This window comes from Budorcas taxicolor, chromosome 14 (genome assembly GCF_023091745.1).
Source record: "Budorcas taxicolor isolate Tak-1 chromosome 14, Takin1.1, whole genome shotgun sequence".
Classification (NCBI taxonomy): Eukaryota; Metazoa; Chordata; class Mammalia; order Artiodactyla; family Bovidae; genus Budorcas; species Budorcas taxicolor.
The window spans coordinates 17,615,169-17,629,673 of NC_068923.1; the positions used below are offsets into that span (position 1 = coordinate 17,615,169).

Consider the following 14,505-nt stretch of genomic DNA (forward strand, 5'->3'; position numbering starts at 1 on the left):
GTTAAAATACTGCAGTAAAAACATACTCATGTAGTACAGGAAAGATTAATAAAGAAGGAAAACAAGGAACAAAGTCAGGAGGCATAGAAAACAGAAAGTTAGATGGCGTATGTAAATCTGCCTATATCAAAGCCAGCACTGCCTGTAAATGGATTATACAAACTAATTTAAAAAGCAGAGATTTTTCAGACTGGACATAAAAGCAAGATCCAGCCATGTTGTGTCTAGAGGAGACAAACTTTAGATTCAAATACATAAACAGGTTGAAAATGAAAATGTAGCCAATACACATTCTGCAAGTTGAAAACATTAAAAATTGGAGTGACTATAGCCATACCAGAGAGTAGGCTTTAAAATGTTAATAGAAACAAAGAGGAGCATTTTATCATGATAAAAATGTTGATCCTTCAGAAATATGCAACGATTATCAACATGTGTGCACCTAAGAACAGAACCCCTAAATACGTGAAGTCAGTACTGAGGATTGAGGTGAGAGATAAACAAGTCGTCACCAAGGATTAGAGATGGCAGCGCTCCCCTTGCAGTAACGGGCATGCAGCGGGGAGTGTGGAGGAATGGAGCCCTCGAGTATGTTGCAGCTGCTTTGAAAAACCATCTGGCGCTCCTTAAAGGGTTAAACATGGAATTACCACAAGACCCAGCAGTTCCGCTCCTTGGTATACAGCCAAGAGAAATGAAAACACGTGTTAGTACGAAACTTTGTCCATGGATTTTCATAGCGGCGTTATTCATCGTAACCAAACAGCAGAAACAACTCAAGTGTTCATCACCTGATGAATGGATAAATAAAATGTGTCTTAGCCATGCAATGTCATATTGTTCTGCAATAGAATGAGGTTTGATGCAGGCCATAAGGGGAGCGAACCTTGAAAACACTTTGCTAAGAAAACACTGGCTAGGAAGCCGGTCATAAAAGCCTGGATATTGTGTGATTTCCTTTATATAAAATGTCTAGAATAGGCAAACCTACAGAGACAGGATGGAGAAGGCGATGGCACCCCACTCCAGTACTCTTGCCTGGAAAATCCCATGGGCAGAGAAGCCTGGTGGGCTGCAGTCCATGGGGTCGCTAGGAGTCGGACACAACTGAGCGACTTCACTTTCACTTTTCACTTTCATGCATTGGAGAAGGAAATGGCAGCCCACTCCAGTGTTCTTGCCTGGAGAATCCCAGGGACGGGGGAGCCTGGTGGGCTGCCGTCTATGGGGTCGCACAGAGTCGGACACGACTTAGCAGTACAGAGACAGGAAACAGACTGATTGTTCCCAGAGCAGAGGGTGAGGGAAAAGGGGAGCGAAAACTATGGGTATGGAGTTCTTTGGGGGGTGATGAAACGTTCTAAAATTGATTGTGGTGATGTTGCACAAGTCTATAAAAGTACTAAATTGAATTGTAAATAGCTGAATTATGTGCTGTGTGGATTATATCTTGGGCTTCCCTGGTGGCTCAGTGGTAAAGAATCTGCCCGCCAGTGCAGGAGACTCAGGTTCGATCTCTGGGTCGGGAAGATCCCCTGGAGAAGGAAATGGCAACCCACTGCAGTCTTCTTGCCTGGAGAATCCCATGGACAGAGGAGCCTGGTGGGTTATAGTCCATGGGGTCACAAAGAGTCGGATGTGACTTAGCGACTAAACAGCAACAGATTGCATCTCTAAAAAGCTGATGTGGAAAAAAGAATGCTACCATCATGTTGAGTCATTGGGAAAATGAAATAAAACTCATGAGAATCAACACTCAGGGAACAATAGATGACTTTTAGAGGTTCTTCGGCAGAGCTTATGAGAAAGCAGCCAGCTGTTCGAATCCCGGCGTGCTCACCATGTGTGACGCCATGCCATGGAGGTGCTCTGTAGCAAACCTCTGCCTTCTGCTTTCCTCTTCCAGGGCAGAGGACCTTTCGTGCAAGGAGAAAAGGGTGAAAAGGTAAGCACCTCCCCGTTGTCTCACTCCTCCAGGGGCCATGGAGGTGGCCCAGGACCAGGATGAGGGCCTTGGGTTCAGGAGAGGTGTGTGTGCCGTGATGCTGCTGGTAAGAATTGGGTGGGAGGGAAGAGGTCTCCCTGCTGAGTGCCTCAGTGTGAAGTGCAAGGAGGGAAAGGCTTGTCTAGGTCCTGGATGCTCCACAGTGCCTAAGAGCACAGGGTACTTCATGGAGCTCCTGGTAAGTGGGATACGGAGCTGCAGATGTGGTTTGAGGACCAGCATCCTGGGCATTCAGTATCAAAACCTGTCCAGGCTTGTTTGCAGTGATGGGAAGGACAGTCTGTGCATGATCAGACATGCTGAGAAGGTTCGAATAGCAGGTACCAGTAGGAGGGGGGAGACCAGAGGAGCTTGGGGAATTGCCAGGAGATCGTTGCAGAAGCACAAAAGGAAGGTGAGGAGGGACAGAGTGGCAGGTGGCAGCAGCAGGACGGACGGAGGGACGGAGGCCTGTGATGTGCTCCCCAGCTGCTGCACCGTCTCTAACCTTCATCCGTTGCGGCAATGATGCACACACTCGACAGCTCCTGGGAAAGAGGGGGATGCTTTCTTGAAGTGTCCGCCTAGAAGAAGCAATAAAACACAGTCACTAAAAATGCCATCTTCTACTCACACCAGTGATCAAAGCTACCTCTCCCGTTTCTCAGAACAGCCGCAAGACTTTGCAACATACATTCATGTTGATTATTTTCTCAGAGTCTGGGCACTTGCAGACTCGGGACGCTGAGCACTGGACCCTGGGGGGCTCACATCAACCTCTTGCATAGGGTTGATGATGTAAAGCAGGTGCCACTCTGTCAAGTTACTATGGAAACAGAGCTCTCACATGCTCAGCCCATTTTCTCTGTAGAGTACCTTTTATTTCGTTCGCTCAGGTCTAGAGATTTACTCTCAGGAGATAAATGGAGGTTGTGCACAAGTACAGAGCCACACGTTTCCTGCAGCGAAATCTATAAGCCAGTCTGAAAACAACTGTTGCTCTGTCGACAACTACAACACTGTAGAATGCGTCTTTGTTGTGCAGGTCTGTAACACAATGGCACAGCTCCGTAACGCGAAAACACTTATGGATGCATAGTCCCATCTAGAAGGATAATTCATGACCCAGAAAGTGAAGATAATATTTTGTTAATTTTTAAAACACGTTGCAAAATATCTGTGCGGTGTGAGTCATGCATTGTGTGTGTGCGTGTGCGTGTGTGGAAGAGACAGATTAATTCTGGAAGCAAATCCCCATTGTTAATCTCTGGTTGTCTGTGGGTGGCCAGGCTGTGAGGGTCTTTATTTTGTCCCTTATATTCCTTTGTGTCTTCACTGATTCCACAATGAACTTCTCTTTCTTTACCTGTATTGAAAGCGCAGGCACAGGCACACACACATAGCAACTGCTGCACAAGAATACAAAGCCGTTGGGGAGACGGCGTGAGCAGACAGCATAACGCGAGCTTTGCACCCGCAGACCTGGGTGGCCAGCGCTGCTCCCAGCTTTGCTGTCAGAGTCTAGTCTCCTGATGCCTGAAGCAGGGCTGATGGACCACCTTCCATGGTTCCTGTGTAGGCTCAAAGCATCGCAGCTGGAACTTGGTTTGATAGTTGCCAGCATGCTGGTTCCTGAGGGCCCAGAGCCAGAGCACAGGGTATTAACAGGACACCCAGATGCTCCTCGGGCTCAGGAACGGGGCTGCTGGAGCCCTCTTGAAGTCAGGGGGCTCAGCCTGGGTCCTGGCCCAGCCTGAGCTCTGAGTGACGTGCTGTCCTTCTCGTGTGTTGGTGTCACCAGGAGAAACTGACAGGCGCCCCTTCTCCTGGGAGAAGTAGCTGCATCTCTGCCCCGTGCGTTCTGGTTGAGCTCAGGTCAGGCAGCCTCCTCCTGATGCCTGGAGGCACATCCCTGGTGCCCTGGAGTCCAGGCTGCAGCACTCCCCTCAGAGCTGAAGCTGCGCTGTCAGAGCCCCGCAGGGGCACCTCCTCACACACGTGGCGCTGGCAGAAGAGGCTCTGGCACGCCTGGCTCTGTCCTCGGTTGACATTCTCTTGCAGTTGGGCATTTTTAGTAAAGTCTGAGTTTAGATTCTGCCACATATGAGCTGTGCGATTTGGGGTGAGTCACCTCCATCTCTGGGTCCCTGCTTCCTCATCAGTGGAAATGAGGGAGTGGGTGTGATGATGCATAAAGGCCCTTGCAGGTGGCTGTTCTGAGGTTTGGTCATCAGCCCACCCCCAGCCCGAGTCCCTGGGGCCACCTTCTGTAGCTTGGAGCCTCTGCCTCTCCTCCAAGGATGCAGGAGGCCAGAGTGAGTCAAGGGGATGACTGAATCCACGGCAGGGAGAAGGCCACTGGTGACTCATGCCCTTGGAAAGAGCTTCATAGCCTGGCTTTTTTGCTTGAATATTCTCTCGAAAGCAGTTGCAGAATACCAAGCAGATTGGATGGACAGGAGCCCGATGTGTCTGGAAATCATATTGCTCTAAATTGTGCTGTTTTTTTTTTTTTTTTAATTTTTGGTGACGCAGTTAACCAGTGTGACAGTGTGCATCAGCCTCAGTGAAGGCCGCGTGCCCTGTAAGCTGTGTCTCACTGTTCACACAGTGCTTCAGGGAAACCAGTGCCCTGCCCTTTTCAAAGATGAGAGAACTAGCTTAGGGGTCAAGTGACCTGCCCAAGGTCACTGCTGGTAAGATGGCTAGAAAACACAACACTAAAGTACTGTGTACTAAAGTGATGGATACTAAAGTGAAGGGATGCTGGGAGGCTGATTGAATCCCCTTTGTCCTATAGCTGAGTGAACTGAGGCTCAGAGAAGGTGAGTGACTGGCCCAGGGTCACACATCTGAAGCCCTGCAGGAGCTCTTGGCCCGTTGACTCTCCCGGCCCAAGGCTGGTGTGTGGCGCTCTGTTCCTGGACTGCTTCTGCCCTTCGTTTAGGAAATTAACATCCTCTCTGGTTCCTGTTGTGCCCCAGATTCTCCCTGGGGTTCTTGGGGTTCTTCTCCCTCAGTGTTTATATATGTATGAAAGCAGGCTCAGGGAAAAGGGGAAGCAGGCTTGTGGGGCTGCCTGAAAAGATCTGCCTGCACCTCAGGGACTGGGGACGTGGAAAGAGAAAAAGGGACTTGAGACCTCCTCACAGTGTCTGGAAGACGTCTGCACCTAAATCCGTGCTTGTCTGAGGAGTGAATGGGTGGTTGGAACGTGCACCTCCATCATCCAGGACCAGGGGCCAGTAGAGGGGCCCCAGACTCTGCGGCCAAAAAGACTCAGCTTCAAATCCATGTCGACTGTGTGTCTCCCCTGGGGCTACTTGGAGCCTCAGTTTCCTTTTCTGTAAAAGATAGGAAGGGAAATAATAGTTCCTACCGTGAGAGGTTGCTCAGAGGATTCAGCCAGTTCCCTTTCCCACATAATGGGTGACACTGCGTTCTTGTTACCCCATCATTGCTGGCAGTTCTGTCTTGGTGACGATGGTGATGGTGGTGATGTTGGTGATGTGATGGTGGTAGTGATGATGGTGATGTGATGGTGGTGGTGATGATGGTGATGTGATGGTGGTGATGATAATGGTGTGATGGTGATGGTGGTGATGTAATTGTGATGGTGGTGGTGATGATGGTGATGTGATGGTGGTGATGATGGTGATGTGATGGTGGTGATGATAGTGATGTGATGGTGGTGGTGATGATGGTGATGTGATGGTGGTGATGATGGTGATGTGATGGTGGTGGTGATGATGGTGATGTGATGGTGGTGGTGATGGTGATGATGGTGATGTGATGGTGGTGATGATAATGGTGTGATGGTGATGGTGGTGATGTAATTGTGATGGTGGTGGTGATGATGGTGAGGCGATGGTGATGATGGTGATGTGATGGTGGTGGTGATGGTGATGATGGTGATGTGATGGTGGTGATGATAATGGTGTGATGGTGATGGTGGTGATGTAATTGTGATGGTGGTGGTGATGATGGTGATGTGATGGTGGTGGTGGTGGTGATGATGATGATGTGATGGTGGTGGTGGTGGTGATGATGGTGATGTGATGATGGTGATGATGGTGAGGTGATGGTGATGATGGTGATGTGATGGTGGTGATGTAATAGTGGTGATGGTGGTGATGGTGATGTCATGGTGGTGATGATGATGATGTGATGGTGGTGATGATGGTGATAATGGTGATGTGATGGTGATAATGATGTGATGGTGGTGGTGATGGTGATGCGATGGCGGTGGTGATGGTGAGGCAATGGTGATGATGGTGATGTGATGGTGGTGATGTAATAGTGGTGATGGTAGTGATGGTGATATCATGGTGATGGTGGTGATGAAGATGATGGTCATGATGGTGACAGTGATGGTGGTGATGGTGGTGATGGTGATGATAGTGATGTGATTGATGGTGATGGTGGTGATGTGATGGTGATGGTGATGTCACTGTGGTGATGGTGGTGATGAGGATGATGGTCATGATGATGGTGAAGGTGATGACAGTGATGTTGGTGACAATGAGGACGATGGTGATGGTGATGATTATGGTGATGGTGATGATGATAGGGTAGAGCCACTGCTCTGGGATGGTTTGGACTAGTTTGGGGAGAGTCAGGGAGAGCAGGGAGGGACGATGACTTCCATGCCTCTCCACCCTTGGTCCTTCCATGTTGACAAAATAAATAAGTAACCATGGTGAGGATGTTGGTGTGAGGTTTCCTGCGGCTGGGCACAGTGTCTTTTTCCCTTAGAGACGTGGTTCATGAGCCCCAAGGAGAGAAAAAGATTGAGAAACAAAAACATAGCCTCCTTTTTCATTCCGAGGGCCCTCCTGCTCTGGGGACCAGAGCCTTCAGGGGAGGGAACCAGGAGAGGCTGCCTTGTGGTTGCTTCCTGGACCCACAGCGCCCTCTGGTGTCTGAAAGTCAGGGTGTTGATCGAGTTTTCCTCTGCATGGCTTCATTCGATATTGGGGAGCTCTCTGCCCTTTGGGGGTGCACCGCTTTTCCCTGGGAATCTGGCACATGGGGGAATAAGGGTAAAGGGAGCCTTTGTTTTGTGCTCAAATGTGGGCTCAGGTGTTGGAAAGAAAGCAGGCTTGGGGAGCTGGGCCGACCTGGTTTGGACCAGCTCTGCAGTGGCTGCGTGAGTTTTAGGTGGTGTCTCTCTGAGCCTCAGTCTCATCGTCTGTAAAGTGGGGCCGTTGGGGCTGTGTTATAGGAGATTGGCACTGCCTGGGAGAGTGCCTGACTTAGGTCTGTAGGTAGGTGCATATAAAGATCTTTTATCATTCTTCCTTTCATTCATCTGCTAGACACTATTACTCAGATCCACGAAAGAGCGACAAGTGCTTCTTCAGGAGGCAGTCTTAAAGTACTGAGTACGTGGGACAGAGTGGTGGGTTCATGGAGCTCTAAAACCTGCCCTGGGTGGCCTTCTGGCAGAGAGCAGCCCAGATCTGGCGTTGGGAAGACCCACCCCACACACACCCAGTTTCTCTAGAGTGGAGAGTAACCAAGGACAGGGCAGGGAGCAGGCTTCACAGCCCCCCTCAGGAGTCCGGATCACAACTTATAGATGGTGAAGGCCTTTGGGGGACACGGGATGGAATCAGGGCAAAGTGTCTCCAAGCCATGCTTGGGTCAGCAACTCTGTACTCAGCACTTGGTAGACGGGGTAAAAAAAAATCCAAACAAACAACAACCCGAAAGCCCTTTCTTCAGCATATTCACAGGAATCCTGTCTGGCAATAAATAAAACTTTGTATGGATTTTGTGCTTGGATTTCATAGTGTGGTGCCCCAGAAAAAATACGCGAGCAAGTAGAAGAAACTCAGCTGAATTTTTTTGGGCTGGTTGGCTCCTAGCAGATAGAATTTTCAGTTCAGTTCAGTTGCTCAGTCATGTCCGACTCTTTGCGACCCCATGGACTTCTGCATGGCAGGCTTCCCTGTCCGTCACCAACTCCCGGAGCTTGGCCAAACTCATGTCCATTGAGTCATTGATGCCATCCAACCATCTCATCCTCTGTCATCCCCTTCTCTTCCTGCCTTCAGTCTTTCCCAGCATCAGGGTCTTTTCCAATGAGTTAGTTCTTTCCATCAGGTGGCCAAAGTATTGGAGGGCGGTGAGCTCAGGTGGAGGGCATCACCTTCTCTCTCTCTCTCTCTCTCTCTCGTGGAAAAGGCCACCGAGATTTAGGAAAATGCTCTTACAGTGATGTTTTCATTGTAGAAGGTGTAGGAAGTAGTCTATAGGGAGCTCTGGTTCGTTCAGAAGTGTATGAGTTACCCAGTCTAGGGCCAGGCACTGTGCTGGAGGGCGGGGGAAGGATGGCACAGTGAGGGGCATGAGCTTTAGAGCAGGATTAACCCGCTGTCTACACCTGAGAGTCAGGGTGGGTGGAGGAGCCAGGGTGGGGGTCAGGGTGGGTGACGAAGAGAGAGAACGGAAAATCACTGTGGCCCCTGCAGAGCTCGCGGGGCAGAGCCAGTGGTGGGTGGCAGCGTGGCTGCTCACACAGTCCTGACTAGCCCGCAGTCTGAGCCAGCTGGGAGCCCTTCCTATGAACATCACAGGGGTGCCTGGGGCCCTGCTCCAGGGGACGGTCAGACCTGCTCTCACAGTGACAGTTCTCTCATCTCAACACGACAGACCCACCTTGTGCCATCACAGCGTGAAAGACCTGGTCTCTCCCACCGGATCTGGTTCTTTGTTTGGTATCTTTAAAGGCAGGCAGTCTTTGAAATTGTGAGATGAGAGGATTTTGTGGAGGTGGAGATGGACTGCCCAGGTGGGTGGGAGTGGAGCGCAGGCTCTGCTACGTGATGGATTTTCTTCCCATCACCTCCTTTCAGAGCTAGTGACCAAGTCAGGTTCTCGGATGGTCTCAGCTGTCTCTACATATCACGGGGGTCTGGTGCAGGTGAGACGTGGGCCCTTGCAAGGGATGATGGAGCCACTCTTATGTCACAGATTCTGGCTGAGAGGATGGCCTGGGGGCATTAACACTGGCGGCCAAGGTGAATTCAGCGGCCAGTGCTTGGTGACTCTTGTCTGGACTCGTCTCGGAGAGGTGCCTGGAAGTGGAAAGAATCGTGATGTCAGCCTTTTGTTGATCGCTTTCATCTGCCTGCTGTTCAGTTTATGACTACCAGCCTCTGCAACTCTTTGAAGGACTCTGGGGCAGGCCTGAGGGCACAGAGCGGTGGGTGAGGGTTGCAGGGGCCGTGTCTGACCCTATGTGCCCCACTGTTAACACCACACTGGCCAGTGCCAGTTCCCTGCCTGCCCCTAGAGAGATGCCTTTATCTGGGATTTCTTGACCCTCAAAACCCACGTCCCTCGTGGGGCGGAACTTATTTTAGGCAATGACTACATTATAGAGCCTCTGCGCCATAAAATATAAAGTATATGTGTGCGTTTATATGTGTGAAACGTCTAAGATGTACCTACACCCTTTGCCTCTAGCTCTGGGTCTCATCCCCTTTGTTAACGACTGGCTTAATCAGCACCCCCATCTCCTATTCTTAGCCTGTGCCTTAATGTGCATTATTTGTGGTTATTGAGCTGGATAACTGTGGTTGAGTGCCTTCTATTTTTATCATAATTAGAGGATTTAGGGGGAAATAAGTTTAGCTGCCTACGTGCCCTCAAATAGCCTTGTAGGTGGGGGCAGATTGCTGGGAGTTGGAATAAATAAAGGTGCCGCAGACCCTGTCCGTGGTGCTGAAGGACACACTGAGGAAGTTTTGAGTTCACGGGTTCTCACAGCCCCAGGCAGAGCCAGAATAGGAAAGTATGCACTTTCTCCAGCTCCGTCTGACACTCAGGCTCTTGCCAAGTCTCATGGCCCAGTCACAGGGCCAAGGGCCTCGTACAGGAGGGTGAGAGCATTTATTGGAAGGGTAAGTGCTGGACTGGGAGGGCAGTGGAGGCCAAGGGCTCAGACCCTAGACGCCAGCTGGCTGGACTCAGATCCCAGCTTGGCCACTTAGCAGCTGTGTAACTCTGTCGAAGTCAGTTACTCAACCCCTGCAACCCTTGCTTTCCCCCATCTATAAACTGATGACTATAATTCTACCGGCCTCAGTGGGTTACAGCAAGGACGAAGTGAACTAGTGAAAATAAATGACTTCTGTTGTTAAGAAGTACTCACAAATGTTGAGTATAATTACTGTTACGCCAGTGTAGTTTTTCACTTTTTACACCAAATGACATCTTCTGCGTCCTCGGCAGCAATGAGGTCTTATCCCCAGGGGTGGCTGACAGCTGGGAAATGTCAGTGTCCCCCACCTCTCCCCGCCCCCCCCCCCCCCCCCCCCCCCACCGCAGGAGGACTTGTGCAACTCCCAGAGCCTCAGGAAGCCTGGAGGGTGTTATGAGAAAGCGTGTCCCAGGTGGGCTGACATAGAGGTATAAAGTATCTTTCTCTTTCTTCACTTCATCCAAAACAGCTTGCAGAGCATCTAGGAATAACAGCAGTCCCTTGTACTCACAAGTGTCTGCCAGGACTGACGCACAAGCTACTTAGTTTTGGGGTAGCTATTGTTGTCCTTGTTTTCAGGCCTGTTCACCATGTGACCAGGTGCAAGTGACTCTCTGTCTCTGTGTGGCCAAGCCAGGGATTGTGCTCACATATTCAGACACCACGGAGAAGTGGTTCTCAAACTTGAGCAAGCACCTGAACCACACAGAGGGTTTGTTGAACCAGCTGGCTAGGCCCTGCTCCCAGTCTGTCTGATTCCATGGCCCTGGGTTGAGGCCAGAGAATCCACCTGCCTAACCAGGCCCAAGGATGCTGCTGTGCCAGAGCTGCGCTCAAAGGATCACTGTGCAGAGGACCTCTCTGTTCCACCTGAAGGGCCTGCTCTGGCTCAGCCAGAGGGTGAAGAGGAATCCTAACGGGGCATCTCCACAGCAAAGTTGGGATTTAGGGGGCAGGCTCTGATATTTAAGTAATAGAACAGGAGACATTTCTGTTTTCTCTTTGTATTTCGCCCAGTGAAGTCACCATATGATCCTTGGAGCTCTGTTTCTTGCAAGTGGGCCTAGGTGGGTAATTTCCTGCCAGACGTTACCCTCTGGGGCTTCTGGCGAGATCATCCAGGCAGAGTGTGTGTGGAGGGAGTGAGGTCAGAGCTTTGACTTGGAATCAGGGCCCCTGATTTTGAGTCACAGCTGCCAGTGTGAACCGAGGGGAAGCCCCTCATCCCCGAGCCCTGGCTGTCGTCTGTAATGGGTTTCACGTGCATTATCGATGCTCATCCTTTTGTTTTTCACCCAGGTTTTTAGCAATTCTATTCCATGATGACTGTGACATAGGAAGATGAAGCAAAGTGTATTTTCTTTTTATAGTTTATTTTTTATTGATATATAGTTTATTTGCAATGTTGTGATAATTTCTTCTGTATAGAAAAGTGACGCAGTGTGTGTATGTGTGTGTACGTATGTTCCTTTTTATCATGGTTTGTCCCAGGATAGTGACTATAGCTCCCTATGCTGGACAGTAGGACCTTGTAGTTTATACCTTCTCTATGTGATAGTTTTCATCTACTAACCCCAGACTCCCACTCCATCTCTCCGCTTTGGCCACCAGGAGTCTGTCCTCCATGTCTGTGAGTCTGTTCCATGCTGCTGCTGCTGCTAAGTTGCTTCAGTCATGTCCGACTCTGTGCGACCCCATAGATGGCAGCCCACCAGGCTCCCCCGTCCCTGGGATTCTCCAGGCAAGAACACTGGAGTGGAGTGCCATTGCCTTCTCCAATGCAGGAAAGTGAAAAGTGAAAGTGAAGTCGCTCAGTCGTGTCCGACTCTTAGCGACCCCATGGACTGCAGCCCACAGGCTCCTCCGTCCGTGGGATTTTCCAGGCAGGAGTGCTGGAGTGGGGCGCCATCGCCTTCTCCGAGTCTGTTCCATAGATAGGTCCATTTGTGTTCTCTGTTAGATTCTGCGTGTAAGTGATAAGTATGGCCTCTGTCTTTCTCTTTCTAACTTACTTCACTTCCTATGACAATCTCTACTCTCATCCACATTGCTGCAAGTAGCGTTAGTTTGTTATTTTTTCTGGCTGAGTAGTATTCCATTGTATATATGGATATAGTAATCATAAGTGAGTGATTTCCTTTTCACAGGCAAACAATGGAGGTTCCCGATATATTCCAAATAACAGAACCTGATGCTCTTTTCAGATTCCCGTGTGCTCAAGTCATTTTCCGAAGCATTGTCTCAAGGCATCTCACTTGGGGCCGGAGGTGCTTTTCCTCCTCGCGTCACCCTGCTCCCAGGTGATGAAATGGAGACCCGGCAGGGAAGGCAGCTGTTTCTGCTCAGCTGAGGCTCAGCAGAGGCGTCACATGAACCCAGGCCCTCCCCCAGTCTGGGCCTCTCCTCTCCTCCCCTGTCTCTCCTCTTTATCTTTCTCTCTCTTTCCTTGCTTGCTTCTCTTCCTGCCTTCCCTCCCTCCATCCCCTTTCCTTTTTTTTTTTTTTCACTTTGCCGTAGATCCTGAGCTCCAGATTCCCTTTTCAGGAGCCCTCTGTGCCGACCTTTCCCGCTCTAGGCCAGCCTCCGGTCTGTTTCCCGCTCCGCTCATTGACCCGCCTTACGGACCTGAGAAAGTGTTCTTAGTTCTCCACAGAATATAAGCAACTGACACTTCAATAGCATTTTATAGTCTACAATTACATCCACTCTTGTTTTCTCATCTCAAGCAGCATGAACCTCTATCTTACAAATGATGACACCAAGGCTCCAGGAGGCAGCGTGACTTTGCTGGTGGGATGTCAGGGAGCAGCTTAGGGTGGTAACTTCTCTCTTCACAGCATCTGCAGGCAGCTGAGTTCAAGAGAAGGACTTTGGAAGGTGTGTTGTGCAGGCATGGTGGTGTTCTGTGATGCTAAGATTATGTGACCCTGGAACATGAAATATCTGGGCCAGGTTGACTTTTTCTTGGGCACACAGCCTCCCAGGACAGGAGCCCATCTAATGAAATACCTGGACCTCATGATGACTTGAAAATGGAAGTTTCTCAGTATGTGTCTTATTTCCAGTGCTGGCTTGGTTATCCCAACCATGATTCAAATTAAATAAAAAAAGATGTTAGCTTCTTAGACAAAGAAAATATTCATTCATCTCTAAAGAGGCTGACTTTCTTAGACTGCAGGGGGAGCCCACCCCTGCAAACAAAGCAGAAGGGACTGGCTCTGGGATGCGTGTGTGCTCAGTTGGGTCCGACACAGACTGTAGCCCACCAGGCTCCTCCGTCCATGGGACTTTCCCAGAAAGAACACTGGAGTGGGTAGCCATTCCCGTCTTCAGAGGATCTTCTCGACCCAGGGATCGAACCCATGTCTTCTGCATTGCAGGCAGACTCTTTACCACTGAGCCACTGGGGAAAGCCCTGGTTCTGGGACACCAGTTCTCTAAAATCAGTTTGCCGAGCTGTTCCCATTCGTGGGAAGCACAGATCCTGCAGCGAGGCTCATGACACCTACTTCCCAGTGGAGCCTGAGACTCAGAGCGCTGCGCTGACCTGGCCGAGTCTGTCAGTACTGAGTGACGGAGCAGGGTGTGAAGCTGCAACTTACTGGCTCTTGAAACCATTGTTTTCCTGCAACAGCCTGCGATTCACTTTGGCCCTGGGGTTTCATACCCCCAGGGCTAATTCTGAAGTAGGGGGGGGTCTCCCCTTGCATGCCCACGGGGCTTAGAAAGGGATGGACGCACAGGGAGCACCTGTGGGGCTCTGGGCCCGGTGGACACTGTTCACACGGTGTGACCCAGTCCCGATTCCCACCTCGTGGTGCTCCGGTCCTGTGATCAGACAGACTCACCCAGAAACTTGCTGGACAGCAAAAACGGGGCTGGCCCTGCAACAGCCATGGGCACAACGGAGGTTCCGGAACTCTCTGGAGTCCCCTCTGGCATTGTCTCTGGATTCCTCCCCGGCTTCCTTTATTACACAGTCCTGGCAGCTCCGTGCCCTGCTGCCCCTGCCCCCTGGATTCCCACAGCAGGAGCCCCCCAGACCACCCTTCCCCACCTGCAGCTGCCAGGAGACAGACTGGCCTGTGAAGGACTGGGTAACTGACCCCCGGGTGAGCTCTGCGCCACACCACCCCAGGGGGCCTGATCTTGGGGGTGTCCTTATATTCTTGATGTTGCCCTTTTGGGAAATCTTGAATTTCTCTCTCATGTTGTAGGGAAGCAGGATTAAGCTGGCCCTGGCTACCTGGAAACACACTGCCTTTTGCTTCAGCTCTGGGCAGATGAAACATGGGCCTTGGAGACAGACAGGGGATCTGGGGAGCTGAGCCCACACTGTCCCTGACCCCCAGCGTGCTGGCTTGAGCAGGGCGCCTGCCTCCTGAGAGGCATTGGGGGAAACTCTGATGCTTCCCCAGGGAAGGGGGATTGGTGAGGCCGAGCGGGGCTGACCTTGATCCCTGGGGAGGGAGAGCAGGGCTGGGTGCCCAGGCTTCCGCTGTCCCAACCTGCCTCACTGGGCCATGGAACC

At 50.8% G+C, this 14,505-nt stretch overlaps 1 protein-coding gene across 1 annotated transcript in view; it reads left to right on the forward strand.

The window, feature by feature from the left end:
* COL22A1 (collagen type XXII alpha 1 chain) overlaps nt 1–14,505 on the forward strand; it is a 201,486-nt gene that overhangs the window by 49,556 nt on the left and 137,425 nt on the right. The window contains exon 11 of the mRNA XM_052651665.1: nt 1,907–1,945. Coding sequence (XP_052507625.1) covers nt 1,907–1,945 — 39 coding nt within the window. The remainder of the gene's footprint in view (nt 1–1,906; nt 1,946–14,505) is intronic.